Raw genomic sequence first — 17,071 nt, 5'->3', positions numbered from 1 at the left:
ATAGAAACCAAGCCAAGTGGCAGAAAGAAGGAAGGAGAGTATCTCCTTTAAATATCCGGGACATCTTGGCCTAGAAAGCGTGCGTCTACTCAGCATTCAAGACAGATCAAACACTCATTGCCATGAATGTTTCACCAACTTCATCAGGCATAATTAGTCACATGTTCTTATGTAAAATTTTTGTAATTTTATGTAATAGCTTATGTCACTGACTTACTTTAGGTTATAATTACTTTCGTATGTCTTTCTTAAGAGTTGAGGTCTTGTCTTCCCCATCTCTTCATTTCTCACCCTGTGTAGCGCAGAGTATTGCACATAGTAATAACAATATGTTACTGATTAGGAGATAAAGTAAATGAAGTATTGTGGAGATGCATTTCCTTTATTAACTTATTAATAAATGATGTGCTATTACATAAAACCTGAAACAACTAAACAAGCAGAAAGCTGGAAAACACTAAAACTATAAATATTCTTTTCGTCTAGTAAATCACTAGAAAACAGCTCAGGAGGTTGTTTCACCCTCCATTCCCAAATCATTGCTGTTGGGGAAAGAAAAATAACTGAAGAGAGAGCAGAGAACCCTAGCTTATATCTGGTACTCGATAGAATATTTTCTTTTTAATGAAAGAACAGCTTTTAGGTTCCAGGTTTGTTACCACGGGCATCTCGTTCTCTCTCATCCTGGGGGAGGAAGATGAGCGTGAGACTAGAAAACGAACGCTAAGAACTACATTTCCCATGATGCCTTTCTTTCGTACGCAACCCAGCCTGCGACGTCGCTCCCATGGCAACCGAAGAGCCTGTACTCCCGGCCCATCTTGGAGTTTGCGGTGTGTCTGATTCTAATCTGGGCCTACGCGGAGCCGTCAACAGTGGGGCGGCCAGAACACGATGCCCAGGTATCCCCTCGGCCTTACTTGCGCCCGGCTCACGTTCCCCTCAATAGCCTCCCCTCTTTTCCACCCTAGCCTGGAAGGAGTAGGGAGGGAGAGGCCGCTGAGGTACCTTTGGGGAGAGGAGTCCACGCGAGACCAGCTGGTGGAAGAAGTTGTGGGTCTGTCCTGCTTGCAACCCCTAGCTGGGTAGTCAGAGACCTATAGGAACCACTCTTGCGTGTGTGGGTTCTGCCGAAAGCAGGTACAGAAGTTCCCCCGGGTAGAAAAGTCTTGATTTTGAAACATCACTCAATTCCAGCCATTCATTTATTCAATAAAAGTTTCTTGCGGGGCAGGCAATGTTCTAGGAGCGGGGTACAGGCGGTGAACTAGACCACAAAACCTCTTCCTTAGGGACCTCCCCTCCTGATGCAGGAGTTCACGACAACAATAAAGGGGCGGGGGGCGGGAAACTTGCGAAAGCACTGTGAAAGTGTTAAGACCACGTTTAAAAGGGGCGGAGTGAGGGACGGAGGGGATATTGTTGCCAATTTTAATGACCTATCCTCAAGATCATACCTAAACCTTTTCTGAAACAACTTATTAGGTCATACATGAAGAGAGAGGTGTCCTGGAGTCCATCACAGAGCAGGATAAATCTTTTCTCACCTGCGCATCGGCGGCGTGATCTCTGTTGAGACTGAACCTTAGTGTGAAAAATTCCCAGCCTCTCACCATATAATTGGTTATAGTTATAAAGTTCTGGCTATAGTTATAAATTTCCACTAGTGGCATGTCTGGTTGCAGCACCTCTTCTCCTCTCTGCTGGGAACTCAGGAAGCAGATAATCACGTTTTGAAAGAACAGTATGTAAATGAAGAGCAGACAGGCCAGGATTGAGTTCCTGGGGACTCAACCTGTGAAATAAATGTATGAATTTTAGTACAAACATTTCGGGGCATCTATTTTGGTCTTCTATAACTTCCTTTTTCATTCTTGGTTCTTGAATAATAATTATTATGAGCTCTCGATAATTTTAGGTTATTATATATAGGACAAGCCCTAATCTAAATGATTGCATTTTAACAATCAGTCATGACAGTCTTAGGTTGGTATTCCTTCTTATTGGCTTTTTAGAGATGAAGAAACAGGTGACTAACACAGAAGCTTGACTATATTAATGCTCAATAAATATTTGTTGAATTAATAAAGGAATGAAGGATCCGGAGAAGTTAGGTAATTTGCCCAAGTTGGCATACATAGAAAGTAGCAGATGCAGGCATACAACACATCAATAACTTGCTCATATATTTTTTTTAGTTCGATACATTTTTTATTTAGGCTTTAAGTTAAACAATGATATAATCTTATTTGTATAAAATTATGTGTGTAGAGAGACGAATAAAAGTATGATTTTCAAAATGTGATTTTGGGTGATTTTTTTTTTACCCTTCTTTATATTTTATATATTAAAAACAGGAATCTTGAACCAAAAATATAATTTAAAAAAAAACAAGTATTTCAGGGAGCAGGGATTATTTGGTACACTGGTTTTACACATTCCCCCGTTTTCATAGATGTTGTTGGTTTTCAAGTGGTATGTTTCCAAAATTCGTACATTCATATAAGTCTGAGAAGCTAACACATAGCTTTTAACTTTGCCTGAAAGCTCCAGAATAAGAAACCCTCAAATCCTGGTGATAAAGACTCTGCATATCGTTTTGGACTTTCTTTGATGAACCAGTCCTAAGAAAATGACTAATCCTCAGAAGTTTTATCAGCTTATTGTCCCCCCAGAAAATAACGTTGATTTGTTTTATAAATTTGACTGAAATAACATTTCCCTGTGCTTGAAATATTAGAAAGAATTATTTTTGTTTTCCTGAATTTTATTTTTCTGCCTCTCATTTAGCGAAACTCTCTGGGAAATTGCAAAAGCTGAAGTGGAAAAACGAGGAAATAATGGAAGTGAAGGTGATGGAGTTGAAATTGGAGAAAAATCTGTTTTCTTCATTGGCAGTAAAAATGGGGTAATGTCTTTTTTTCCTATTTTTTTTTTTTTAAGTACTGTGGTGATTTAACAACTAGTGGTAAGATTTATATTAATACTTTGCTAAAAATGTGTCTACTTCGACGCTTTCACCAGATGATCAATCTTCAGCATGCTGGTTATTTCAGAGCTGGTTGTGCCCTGTATGAGGGTGTCCTGCTCATAGCTGAGTGGATACTTACATCCAGCTGAGCACTTCTTGTCAAGTGGTGTGCCCTGACGCGGGCCACAGCAGCTGGAGGACTGTCTAATTCTAATTAAACTTCCCAGAGGAGTCATCTTTTCCCACTTTACACAAAGGCACCATAAATGCTGATCTGATGGTCATATTTATAGGTCACTTGTACAACTAAGTATGTAGATAATAAAAACATGAACCATAGAGGATATGATACATTTAATCTTCACTTATCTTAACTAAAGTCACAGAAATTGAAGGAAACTTGGAGATTCTATAGTCTTCTACAATAGGGATTCTTACCCTGGGGACCATAGAGATACTTCTTGGGGTCAGTGAACTCCTTAGAAATGTATGCAGAATTGTGTGATTGTGTATCAGTGCATTTTTTCTGGAAAATTAGATTTTCCCAGAATTCCAGCACCTCCCCAATAGGTTAAGAGCCACTGCAGACAGTGATTGTATAGTTTAGGTTTGAATATCTCCAGCAATGGGGGAGTTCTCTTCCGTAAGGCAACCTGTTTTAATTTTTGTTAATTCTTAGTTACTAGAAAACCTCAGGCTGTTTCATTGTAACTTCCACCATTTGGTTCTAATTCTGACCTGTAAAAATATGGGAATAAATCTAATTCCTCTTCTACTTGTTAAATCTTCAAGTATTTTTTAAATGCCCTTCAAATAGTTAGTGGCCCCTCAAATAATTAGTGGCCACCACCTTGTCCTCATGGGTCTTTCCTTTTCAGCTTTATCTTCATTTATTTCATGTCTTCTATGTCATGGACTCTGTATCATTCATGGATTCTCTATCTGTCATGATTTTTTGTAACTCTCAACTGGAATTATTCTAACGTGTAAGTCTTAGTATGGAACAGAATTTTTGAGGTTTTGCTTAACTATAGTAGACTAGAACAGGTCCGCCAGCTTCTCTTTTTCCAGATGCTATACTACTGTTATTGTATAGAAAGATTTTAGTAACCACCTAACCCTGTTTACTAAGGTTGAGCTTGAGACCTGTCTTTTTCGTTCATACTGTTATTTTGTCCTTACTTATATTAGATTGGGCCATTTGTTACAGTGTGTTTTTGTTTTTATTTTTAATTGCTTTTATTAAAATAAATCGTGTATGTTATCCTAAAAAGAAACTTAAAATAAGTATATCCTCTAGAAATAAACAAAAAAAAGTACTCTAACCCAGTATCTGGATTGCTTACTTTGAACATGTATTTGCCACATGTCCTTTATTTGTATGTTATCTTTTTTCTTTATTTCCGCTTCAACAATTGGAATTCAAACATTTTAGAAGACACTAATCATCAGCTTAACCAGTAATTAGCATTGATGAGTAGACAGAAAATGTAAGACAGCTGCCAAGTTGACCACTAAAGTGAGGTACGATTTGCTAGTATTTGTCATCTGCGGGACTTTATAATTATAATAATAGCAGTGTAGTTACACTGTGATGAAAAGTTGACAGTTAACTTTTTCCACTTATCAAACTTAGGAACAATTCTGAAAGTTTCTAGTTTCCAGGTAATTTATCATTCAAGTGATTAAAAAGCTATTTTGGGCCACAATTATGAACAATAGTAAAATTTTACATATGGATGACATTAACACAATATTCTTTTCTTTTTTTTTTTTTAAATTCCCAGGGAAAAACTACTATTATCCTAAGGTGTCTTGACAGGTAAGTATTATGTTAACCTTTAGACTACATTTTTTTGTTTATTCTAGTTGCATAGGGCAAGTTCGATTCTTAAAGACATATGGAAGGAAAATAAGTTTGAGGTCCAAACAAAATAATTTAATTCCTGGTGAATCCTTAGGATTGCCTTTAAAATCTTCTTTAAAAATAAAACCAGAGAGAGGAGGTAGATGAAGTAAAAGGGGTCAAATATATGGTGACATTAAAGAATTATAAATAAATAAAATTTAAAAAATAAAGAAATAAATAAATAAAACCAACAACAACCAAAAAAATTATACAGAATTAATACTATATTCCCCTATTGGTGGGGGGAAATCAACATAACTACACTGCCTATGATAGTACTTACTTACTTTTTGGCTCTGCTACTGTGATATTTAAATTATTTTTACTCTACCTAGTCCATGATTATTTGAATATTAGTCATAATCTTTAAATTACTTATGGATATAATTTTGAAGCACAAAGTTGGTCCTCAAACTGTACATTTTACCATTTGTTTTATATAGCTCATAACCTTCTATACTATAGAAGGGTGCCATCAGGTTAAGATTCATGTCATAATTGGTAGATATTGAAGTTGATGAGGGAAACCTCCAACAAATTTTGGAAGATATTTGTTTGCTACTTCATTCCAGTGCCTCTTTTCTGTAACTTCTCCAAAAACATCAAAAGAGATGGAATTTGGTCTTAAGGTCGCATTAAAGAAATCATTCATTTAAAAAAACATTATTGAAGAATACAAATAATAGGATCCTGGATTTGTATAATTCCTTTTATCAGCAAAATTGTTTCTTAGAAGAACCATCCACAGTGACACCTGCATCATCTTTCCGTCCCCAGGAATTATGGCTCTTTTTAGGCCACGTGTGTATCCCATTACAAACAAGTCATCCAATACAATGTCAGTTGAGGATGAAACTAAATGCTAAATTGATCTGAAAATTATGAATTTTAGTTCCTTGAAAGTCTATTTAGAAAAAGATCAGTTCTTCAAATTGTAGGTTAAATATCAGCATTTATAAATTTTTTTGTCTTAAAAGCAGCATTTTGTTTCATAAAAGGAAATTTTTATCTTTCAGGAAATATAACCAAATATTATTATATACATATATGAAAAAAGATACATGCAGGGATGATATACAAAATAAACATAGATTTCTAAATCACAAATTAAAAATTATTTCTCTTCTCCAAATTAAAAATAGATATATACTAATATTATTCAACCTTAAAAAGGAAGGAAATCTTGTCATGTGCTACAACATGGATCAACCTTGAGGATAGATACTTAATGAAATGTGTTAGTTACAAAAACAAATACTGTATGATTTCACTTACATGAGGTATCTAGAGTAGTCAGAGTCATAAAAACAGAAAGTAGAATGGTGTTTGCCAGGGGCTGGAGGGAGGAGAAAATGGGGAGTTGTTGTTTAATGGGTTTGGATTTGTTTTCTAAGATGAAAACGTTCAGAAGTTTGATTGTACAACAATGTGAATATACTTAACACTAGTGAACGGTACATTTAGAAATGGTTAAGATGATAAATTTATCTCCTACAATAAAAAATTAAATAGCTACATACCATAAAACTGCTTACCAAGCCCTGTAAGCTATAGTGTAAATAATTCATCAAATCATTCTAATATTTTTTAAATCATTCGTCAATTTTTAGGACTTATTAAGATAATTTGTAGCTCTCACTAGATAAATGATGTCCGCATTCGAGCTGTGATTTAAGATAGAGAACTGTATTCAAGTCTTCATCGGTGTCTTCTTTAAATTGATAGTCATTAGGTTCCCAGCTCCCCAGATCAAGGCTGAGCACAAACCTGATGTCACTGCTTTCCACATGGCCTGGACGCAGAAAGCCTGTGCCATAACGTGACCATCAACACTACCATCAACACTGCCAGCTCTATTGCCTTTTCCACTTGCCCCAACGGTGCCTCTAGAGGCTACCACATTATGCAGGTGCCATTATTCACCTCTGCAGCTGCCACTAAAATCCATTAAGATGGTTTTTTAAAGGCTTATTGATTTTTTATATAATTTTAAAAATCATTTTTACTTTAATGCTATTATGCAAGGTAACTTCTCTACTAATAAATTAAGAAGAATTTTTAAGAGAAAGCAAACATGAATCAGGTAAGATGATAGCATAAGAAAATAATGCCACCCACAATGGTAATGCTATCTGTCTTTATTGTACAGGGATGAGCCACCAAAACCAACCTTAGCTTTGGAATATACGTATGGAAGAAGAGCAAAAGGGCATAATATAGTGAGTGTCTTTTTGAGTGGTATTGCTATGTCCATAGATGGAGAAGTGATGATGCTGACTTTACATTTTCTATCTTATCTACAATCAGAAAACATATCCAGCTGTATATTTCATAGCTATGTAGTTTTAAATTTCAAATGCAATTCAGCAGATATGAAGCCAATTCAAACTGAAAATATTTTAGCCATCTCATTTGTTGTGTCTTAAAATGCTGAAATAAGATTCCTTTGTAACTTGAATGTATGTTTTTTGGCATGTTTATATTAATTGTATTAATGTGACTTTTTCTTTTTTCAAATGAGAATAATACTGTGAGTTACCTACTGTCTGCCAAAATATCTGCCAAAAATATGAGTTTAACCTGTGGAATATTTGTGAAAATATTCTTATCAAAATCTAAATTATTAGCATTTTTACAAATACACCATAAAGTTGATAATATTATTTGAAACTGCAGGCCCTGATTGATTATAGTCCTATCTTCACTCATTTTAGTGTCTTTTCAGAGGAAAGTTAGAAATTATTCTGGATAGAGGGAGAGTTAGGGGGATAAAAAAAATCCTAAATAGAATTCTGTTTTGGAGTTCTCACAGCAAAGGAGGTCATTTCTTAAAGTTAGCAGTATGGAAGAACAATCTAGAATGGAAGGTTCCGCTCTCCCATAAGACAAGCAAATTTTTACAGACTGATGTAGTCTAAATGTTTGATCATTAGACTATGTGTAGAATTAAAACTTTCTGATTTCACCAGTGAAATTTGGTTATTAAAACCGTGAAATTGAAAAGAAAAAATAACATTGAGATACAGGAGAACTTTATTTTTGTGACTCACATGAGTGATAAGCCTAGAAATGGAATTATTCTTTTATTAGAAACTTTGAGACAACTTTTATAAGCTTAACTTTTGAGAAGAGCTATGAAAACCTCCCTTCATCAAATTATGAATCAAGGGAGATTTTCCAATGAAAAATTATTTTTCCCACAAACATTAACGATTCAAATATCAATAGTCAAACAATTTTAGTGATTACGAGATGATAATTTGTCAAAAATACATATCAATTTATCTAAAACTTGCTTTAATGACCATCTGTCTCTTCAAAGTTCATGGTAACAGATAACATAAAACTCAGGTGATTCTTTTTCGCCTATTTTTTTCTTTAAACTTTCTGCTATCAAGTTGGGCTTGTCAACATTTAAGAAGATTCATGTCTTTCATAAATTTAATGTTCCCTGAGAGTTTTAATGGAAGCACAGTCTTGGTGTCCTGAAGGCTCTTCAGCATCACAGTGGAAGCAGAGATGCCATTAGCTAGGAATTTTGCCATGGTCTTATTTCCAAGCTACTTGGCTGCCTAGCCTTTTCTACCCGCTAATATTTAAGAGTCCTATAAAAAGGCAAGCAGTTGTTTAGGCTCTTCTTATTCCCCCACCTACCTCTTGTATTGCCAGGGGTAGCCTGCCAGATTCCCCAGGGGCATCAGGCACAGACTGTCTGCTTTATTCTTTGCTCAGGTAATCCTGATCTGCAGCTGCGACTGCCATCTGTTCGACCCATTTCCTCATGCTTTATCTGTTCATCTAATTTATTTTGTGAGCTTCTGCCAACGTAAATCACCATGTTTTTCTATTCAACTGTTTTATTTCTATCTAGAATTATAACGCTTTTCAAAAAAATAATATCAAATGTTTTCAAGGGGTTAATTTTATTTCGCATTTAAGTAAGTGCTACATGTGATATTTACAGAATTGGGACACTATTTATGTCTTCTGTTAAGGTATTACTACAATTAGGGCACTTACATATACACACATATTTTTTGTTTCATCTTCGTTCTTTAGAATATGTGTTTTGGTGCATTTTGAAGGATGGGCTAGAAAAAGAGGTTAGTTTTGACTGCCAAGAAAGGGTTGACGGAGGACTACAGTACTTTGTATCCATAATTATTACTGACTGATGCTAATGAAGTATCAGAAGTATTTAAATTTTTAAAAATCAAAAAAATTAATATAAAAAATCCTGTTTTTTCAGCCAAAAGATATTGCTCACTTTTGGGAACTAGGTGGAGGAACCTCTTTATTGGACTTAATCAGCATACCAATCACAAGTGATACCTTAAGGTAAGTGAGCCAGCTCCAGGAACAGTTTTTAGTAAGTACCCAGTAGTATTCACAAGATGAATATGAATAGGCTTTTGCGAATCAGAATTTTGGGGGACAGTTTTGTGTTGCTGAAGGCTTATGCTCACTTACTCTCTATGTGCTTAAACTCTAATGCTTCCAGAGCAGTTTAAAAAGAACTAAGGCTACAGCCTGTGCTAAAGTGAAATAGCTGGGATTCTAGCCAGCAACATATTTTGCAAGCCTCCAAACAAACAAAATACGTCAAATAACACTTGGGCAATGAATTCACTTGGCAAAAATAAATTTTAAAAACTTAATTCTTTCTAATACTCACCCAAGTGTGAGCTAATTCAGCCCTGAGTTTTTTCTTTAGCTGGATATTATAAGTCTACCTTTGAGTGTAAAGCGAATTAATACTGTTGAAGCATCATCCGAGGGAAGGATATGAGTTAGAAGAGGAAGAAAATCTCTTTATTTGCTGATGTTAAGAAATAGAACTTTAGGGAAAACCTCAATCTCATTGGTGGTGTTTTCCTGACAATGCCTCCTGCATGTTGGCCAAATCAAATATGGAAGATTGTGACATTTCTCACAGTATTTCTGGGAACCTATCCTAGCCAAGGAAAACAAAAATTTTTAAATCTGAAATATCTTACTCTTGTAAGAGTTGAACACAAACCATTGCTGCTGCTTGAACCAAATACAAAAGGCATGACAATTATTTATTTCATCCATTAAGATCTTTAGAGTATGGAGTTATTACTTGTTAATGGGACAACTATTTTTCCATAACTAGCTGGTTATAGGTAATATTAGCTTTATTTTTTCCCATGATTTTTTTTCTTTTAAAGAAATATAATTTACTGTGTTTAGCTTATTACAAAAGTAATGTGTGCTCACATAGAAAACTTGTAAAAATACTAAAAGGTACAAAGAAAGAACACTCAAAATCACATAAAAAATAATCAATTTTAACATGTTGAGATATTTCTTTCACTATTTTCAGTGTTTGTAAATATACTTTGTAGAGATTTAGAATGTTTTATGTGTACATTCAGATTTTACTTTTTCACTTCTAACCACTATTTCCCCCTCACATTATTTTTTAGAGACTTGGACTTTTACTACTCCCTAGTTTTTCATTTGTCCTCCTTAAACAGAGACAAATAATTAAGCTGCCTAGGAATTTGGGTACCTCACGGTGGTGTGGTTGAGAAGAGACTGTTAAGGTGGGAGGTACCTGAGCTGCCAATTAGCATGGCCTGAGGCTAAAAAGAATTTGGCTCTTACCAGGGTTGTGAGCTGGCTCCAGTTCTGTCCCTGACTTATCACATCACCTTGTTACATTACCTCACTGCCCTTTTCTATGACCAACAGTGTTTGCCCTGATGGGCTTGTGAAAATTCTCATTTTTGTAGGAAACCAAATCTTTCTACAGGCTCTTTAATACCTGACTTTGTCAGTTCTTGCTCTTCCTTTTTCTGGTATCCCAGGGCAGCTGGAGCCTGCTTTAAGAGAGAGGAGAGGTCAAGGTTTTGAACAGAGGGAAGGGGAGCCATAGGCTTGGGTCCAAAGTAAGTTGCTGAATGGTAAAAGAATTCATGGAAAACATTTCACTCCTAATGTACTTGCAAATCGCAGAGTGTTTTGTGACTGGAATTAATTTGACACATAATTTCCTTGTGTCGGACAAAGCCCAGCAACTTGAGAAAATAATACTGCCAAATGCTATTAGGTACTGTTTATCTTTTAAATGGCTGTTCATAGAATAATTATAGATACATTGAAGATTTCCATAGACTTTAGATAAATTGTAATAGAGCATTTTCTATGGTCTGATTCTTTGTTTAAAGAGGTTGGGGTTTTTCGTGTTTTTTTTTGTTTTTTTTTTTTTGCTTTTTAACTTTTTTTTAGCTGTCATTTGCTATGGAGGTAAAAGTAACACAAGTACTTCCAATGCAATGAAAACACAAATTTTAATCTTGAAAAAAAGTTGAACAATCCATTTCTTTTTTTGCTTAAAACAAAGTTAATTTGGAAAAAAGTGATAAATTTTATGTTATATATATTTCACCACAAGAAAAAAAGCCCATGCTAAATCCCTGAAAATAAAATTAGTTTCCTTACTATTAAATATATATCATATTATTGTTGCAGTTAAGCAAAACTGTTTATGACCTTATTAAAATGATATAGATATGATTGGCTAGACAATCATTTTCTAGAAAATCTTCATAATTAACGTCTAAAAGACTACTTTCTGAATTTAGACCTATAGTATAGAATTAAATTACTCTTTTGCTTGAATTACACAAAATAGTTTGTTTGCTCAAAATAAGCAAAATATCTGACTATATTATAAAGTAAGTAACATACAGTTCCTTGCTATATCTACTAGCAGAATGTGTGCCCTGTTGATAAAGGATATAATTGGCCCATGATTATGGCTCTACATACTTATTATGAATTTTCAGAAATACTTCTAGATTTATGTTTATTTTTTATTGCGGTAAAATATCATAACATAAAAGTTACCATTTAGTCATTTTTAAGTTCACAGTTTAGTGGCATTAAGTATATTAATACTGTTGTGATATCATCACACCGTCAATCTCCAGAACTTATTCAACTAACTAAACTGAAACTCTGTACCCGTTAAACGATAACTCCCTATTACCCCTTCCCCTAACCCTTGGCAATCACTACTCTACTGTTCATATCTATGACTTTGACTACTTTTTATCGTGAAGATTAAATAAGCTAGATAGTCCCCTAGGTAGTCCATCAGTAAATCTATTTCCTTTTCCCTTGCCTGGTTGTGCTGCTGCTGTTATTATTATTTTTGTTTCTCTTCTTTGGAATACACAGTAACATTAGATCTAGACATGGCCTCATTGGACCCAGTTGCTTGCAGATTATTTGAACTGAATTATTATTATTTCAAACAAAAACTTCAGTGCCACTCTTGATTGTAATACTTAAATATGACTAGAGAAAATCACTCAAATAAATAAAGATATTACTTTAGTGCTGGATTTTTTTTTTTTTTGTCTTAGAAAATTGCTGTGAGGTTTTACTTTCTTAAGCTATAGTGTTATTCTGAGATAATAATTTTCAGTATAGTAGGGTTTCAACATGGTAATTATTTTGAGTCTTTTTTGAATGATGTTTTTTATTTCTTTAGGACATTTTCTATTGTTCTTGTTTTGGATCTTTCAAAACCTAATGACCTTTGGCCCACTATGGAAAATCTGTTGCAAGCCACAAAAAGCCATGTGGATAAAGTGATAATGAAACTGGGAAAGACAAATTCTAAAGCAGCTTCCGAAATGAGACAGAAGATATGGAGTAATATGCAGAAGGACCATCAAGTGAGTTGCTGTTGGGATAATTCCTGGAATCCTTAGCCCCATATATAGTTAAAGATAACATCACAAACAACTTCTCTAGATTTTTATGCACGACTTGAGATTCATTTGATGTAGATGAACCTGCTCACTAGAAAATTATAGCAATTTAATGAAACCTCAGTAAGAGCAAAACAAGGAAAAAGATTTCTTGTTTCTTCTTGTTAGACATCTGCTGTGATTGTTATGGTATATTAACTAGTCAAAGAAAATAGTTTTAAAGTAGTCGTTTGATACTGATTTTATAAAATGAAGATTAAAAAACTAGACTGTACAGAAGTCACCTGGCAAAAACTAGATGAAGCTACAGATTTGAGCAAGGAGTAGAGTTTAAACAGCCTTCACCATCACTCTATATTTTACATTCATTTAGTGTCATATGTTCAATATCTTTTTATCGTCTGACAACTAATTAAATCATAAAGTTGCAGTGGTAACAAACAAGTTCTTTAAATACAATCATGCATATCATCTTCTATAAAACTAAGAGCAGTGTTTTATATTGCCCAAAGTTGATATGAATATTTTTTACATAGGTCATATCAGAATAAAACTGATAGTTTACGGTTCCTCTGTATGTAGTATAAGTCCCATTGCAACAAACAATTAATACAAAATCATAAAAACAAAAACACAGAAACAGGAAGACAACATGTTATACAAGAAAATAAAAGGTCAGAATACAAAAAAGAATAAATATCATAGTAATTTAGGGACTTGCCATTTCTAGTTTTATACTTAAGAAATACAGTTTATTAAGTGAAATTATTGGAACAACCTCTGTGTCAAGCAAACAAATCAACATCTATGAAGAGAGTTAACGTAGTGTATTTTTAGAAGTAATTAGAAATTGTTGAATATATACTAATAAACAATTATAATGAAATGTATTTAACAGGATCGTGAATTAATTGACCCATTTCCAATACCTCTGGTCATAATTGGAAGTAAATACGATATTTTTCAGGTAAGCTCTTCCACTTCTAATTGAGTTTTTCATACATGCATGTCTATGCTTTATGGGAGAGGAACCAAAGTAATAACAAAATGAGAAAAATACCTCTCAGAGGGAGAGGTCAAGGAGTCACACATCTTGAAGAGGGTAGAAAAGAGGATATAGTTGGGAAAGAGAAAATAGCTAAAGGACAATAAATACAGTGGAATAGGGATAAGGCAGTAGAATGGGGATAAGGTAGAAGATTTAGAAATTGTATTTTTAACCTAGTCACTGAGGGATAGGACTTACTTCCCAACTTTTAAATTGAAGAAGGTAGAAAATTGGTTTCTTCTTATCTTCGCTTGTCAGAGAATCCTTAGGGTATTCCACACTGTAAATGTGTGCCGATATCTAAATTCTACTGAGCTAAGTGTTTAAACAAGGAGAGATCTGATAGCTGTAGCTCTAGAAGGCTGCAGCTATTGTTCAACTCTCTATAGAAACAAATATCAAGGTAATGGAATCCTACTCCTGAGGGTGTGTTCAAAAAAAAAAAAAAAAACCCCAAGAAATCCTCTATTTCTGTATTTAATAATTTGCATCTCATGCTACAGATATTTAGTTCTCTCAACTTGTTTTTCATTTTAATAACATGTTTCTTCAGGATTTTGACTCTGAGAAGAGAAAGGTAATATGCAAGACACTTCGATTTGTTGCACATTATTATGGAGCATCATTAATGGTTTGTACATTTCCTATCTTTTGGGCTTGGATAGACAGTACCAAATTTGGAAAGATTAGCAACTTGATGCACAGTTACGAATACTAATGCTTTTACGGATAGACATCACCCCCTCCTTTCCTTTTCCGTTGGCTAAAAGCCCTCTTGTTACAGAGTGTTTGATAATGGTATCTATACAACACACCGCTAGATGGCCAGCCATTTCTTTGGTGCAGAAGTTCAAAATTGCTTATATCCATAGACCCCATCAATCTTAAGAGATAAATTGGTTATTTTTTAATTCATTTTCAGCTTCCCTTAATAATTGGAATCTCTATTCTCATAAAAGAAAAGAGGGGGTGGGGGAAAACTTTAACAATATGTTCTTTTCTAAACTTAAAAAAAATGCTGTTTGTTGCAGAGGTTAAAAACATGAACTTGGGAGTCATGCTGTCTGGGTTCAAATCTCAAGGCAACTATTTACTAGATATTTGATCTTGGACAAGTCACTTAATCTCATTTAAGCTTTAGTCTCTTCCAGAGTAAAATGACCAGCAAGCCAATTTTGGAAGATATCCTTCAATGCAATAAAATAGAAAAACATTTTTTTTTTAATTTAAAAAAATACAATTTTCCTATTTGATGGTCTCTTTCCTCCTGAAGTGCTCAGAGAAACCAGGAGATAACATGGTCTAGCTTTCATAAAAATTTAAAACTTTTATCCTTTTCAGAAGACTGCAAATAAATGACATTATATATTTTCTTTGAAATCATCACCTTTTATGTTTGTGCTGTATTTGCTTACATATTGGGTTGAACAGACAACTTTGTAAATATTTTTCTTTGCTATTTTGAAAAGATATGGAGAATTTAAAGTGAATGACTCATCTCGGGTGAGTCAAAAGCGAAAACTATGGATCATGTAGTTCCTTGTTTCTACTGCTAGATAAGGGTTCACATTTAGTTCTAATTAGTTAGGTAAGGGAAATCTCTACCATTCTTTTTGGAACAAATCATATTTAATGATCAGTCAAGGCCCAGTCTGGTCTTATGGATACAAAATTAGATGAAATCAGGTCATTCAGGTCATGGCAGACCTGGGATTGACCATGGCCTAGAAGACCCTAGAAGATCAGGGCAGGGACAAGAAAAAGGATTTGAGAAGGGCTTCATCTCAGTTTCAATAAGCCCAAGAGATTAGAAGTTGGGGTTAAGTCTACGGCCATGCCACCCTGAATAAGCCCGATCCTGTCTGATCTCGGAAGCTAAGCAAGGTCGGGCCTGATTAGTACTTGGATGGGAGACCACCTAGGAAGACCAAGTGCTGTAGGCATAAAAAATAAAAAATAAGAGATTATAAGCTGACAAGGTCCTTGCAATCTGTGAGGTCAACCAAGGGTTGCCTTGCCTAAAAAATAAATAAGTAAATAAAAATAAAATTTGAAAAGTTAAAAAAAAAAAGTATTTAGCAGTTGGGGTTAGAGGAGTGCTTCTGGACCACCAAAGGAACCGTGAAACTTATCTAGCTACCCAGGCCGATAAGAGAGTAGCCAAAGTTCTCAGTGCCCTATCTTTTCATTTCACTTCCACTCTTACCCTATACTCCATTCAAGGGAGTGAATTGGGTACTGCTTTACAAGATTCAATGATTCTCAGCAGTTTTTTTCAACACTATAGTTGATCCTTTATATTTCAGTCAAGAATACTGATTCAATGCTATGAGCAATTTAATAAAGTTAATAAAAACAAAAATAGAAAAACATTGATAAATAGGACCAGATTCAGTGGAAAGCCACCAGGATGGTAGGTGACTTAAAATGATGATATATGAGAAGGAGTGTAAAATTATATTGTCATCTAGAAACTGATAATGCTCTTTCAAAATCTGAAGGACTGTTACATGGCAAAGGGACTCCCTAGGGAGACCACCTAGGAATACCAGGTGCTGTAGTTAAAAAAACAAAAAACAAGGAATCAATAGAAAGAGTTTAATTCAAAATAAGAAAGAATATTCTAATACTACCATTACCTGAAAATGGAATGGGTTGCTTTGGGAGATAATGAGTTCCCAGGCATTGCGTTTATCCAAGCAGAAGCTCTATAGCTATTTGTGGAGGATGTTTTCAAGATAATTGATGCAGCACATGGTGGGTTGAGTTAGAAAACTTTTCATGTCCTCTCAGCCCTGTGAAATACATTTATGATGAAATTTTTTCCCTCTCCATATAGGGAATATAATAATAATAAGAGTTTTTTAAATTCAGTTAAAATTTTTTATATTTAAAAAAATTGTATTAATAGAAGCACTTGTTTCAATTTTTAAAAACAAATGTATCATATCTTATATTTTCACATGAACGTTCTCCATTGAATTCTTTCCCTGAGAGCCTGTTCTTAATCCAGAATGAATCTTATCCTGAAAATTGATCTCTGCTTTATAATTACATTTCATTTTGGTTCAAGGCTGTTTTTCCTATTTTCATACATCTTAGACATTCTGATTTTGCTGAGTGACTTTTGGCATTTCCAGAACTCAAATTTAGTCATAAAAGATTTGTAGGGTAACCATATGTCCTGGTTTTCACCCAATGTCTTAGCTTATTAATAATACCTACCTCCTTTCATTCTCTAAAGTATTCTAGTTATGGTCACTCTAGTTATATACCACTACTGAGAATGTTCAGTAGCTTATTTTGCAGGCTCCAAAGGCAATTCAGAAGAGAAGTTAAAAAATCATTTTAGTAAGTATCAGTATTGTTAGATTAATCTGCAGCCACCACATTAA

At 34.4% G+C, this 17,071-nt stretch overlaps 1 protein-coding gene and 1 pseudogene across 1 annotated transcript in view; both read left to right on the top strand.

Annotated features, from left to right (window-relative positions):
• Nucleotides 1–774: 774 nt before the first annotated feature.
• The window catches only part of DYNC2LI1 (dynein cytoplasmic 2 light intermediate chain 1), a 29,314-nt gene continuing 13,017 nt past the window's right edge, over nt 775–17,071 (top strand). Inside the window, exons 1-8 of the mRNA XM_006909637.3 lie at nt 775–902; nt 2,791–2,908; nt 4,759–4,793; nt 7,030–7,099; nt 9,130–9,218; nt 12,406–12,592; nt 13,527–13,595; nt 14,230–14,307. Coding sequence (XP_006909699.1) covers nt 895–902; nt 2,791–2,908; nt 4,759–4,793; nt 7,030–7,099; nt 9,130–9,218; nt 12,406–12,592; nt 13,527–13,595; nt 14,230–14,307 — 654 coding nt within the window. The 5' untranslated portion in view covers nt 775–894. The remainder of the gene's footprint in view (nt 903–2,790; nt 2,909–4,758; nt 4,794–7,029; nt 7,100–9,129; nt 9,219–12,405; nt 12,593–13,526; nt 13,596–14,229; nt 14,308–17,071) is intronic.
• Nucleotides 15,501–15,619, top strand: LOC112478118 (annotated as a pseudogene).

The sequence above is a fragment of the Pteropus alecto genome, unplaced genomic scaffold, assembly GCF_000325575.1.
Source record: "Pteropus alecto unplaced genomic scaffold, ASM32557v1 scaffold131, whole genome shotgun sequence".
Lineage (NCBI taxonomy): Eukaryota > Metazoa > Chordata > Mammalia > Chiroptera > Pteropodidae > Pteropus > Pteropus alecto.
The sequence above is the reverse complement of the archived record's forward strand: the minus strand, read 5'-3'. Positions and strand labels throughout refer to the sequence as shown.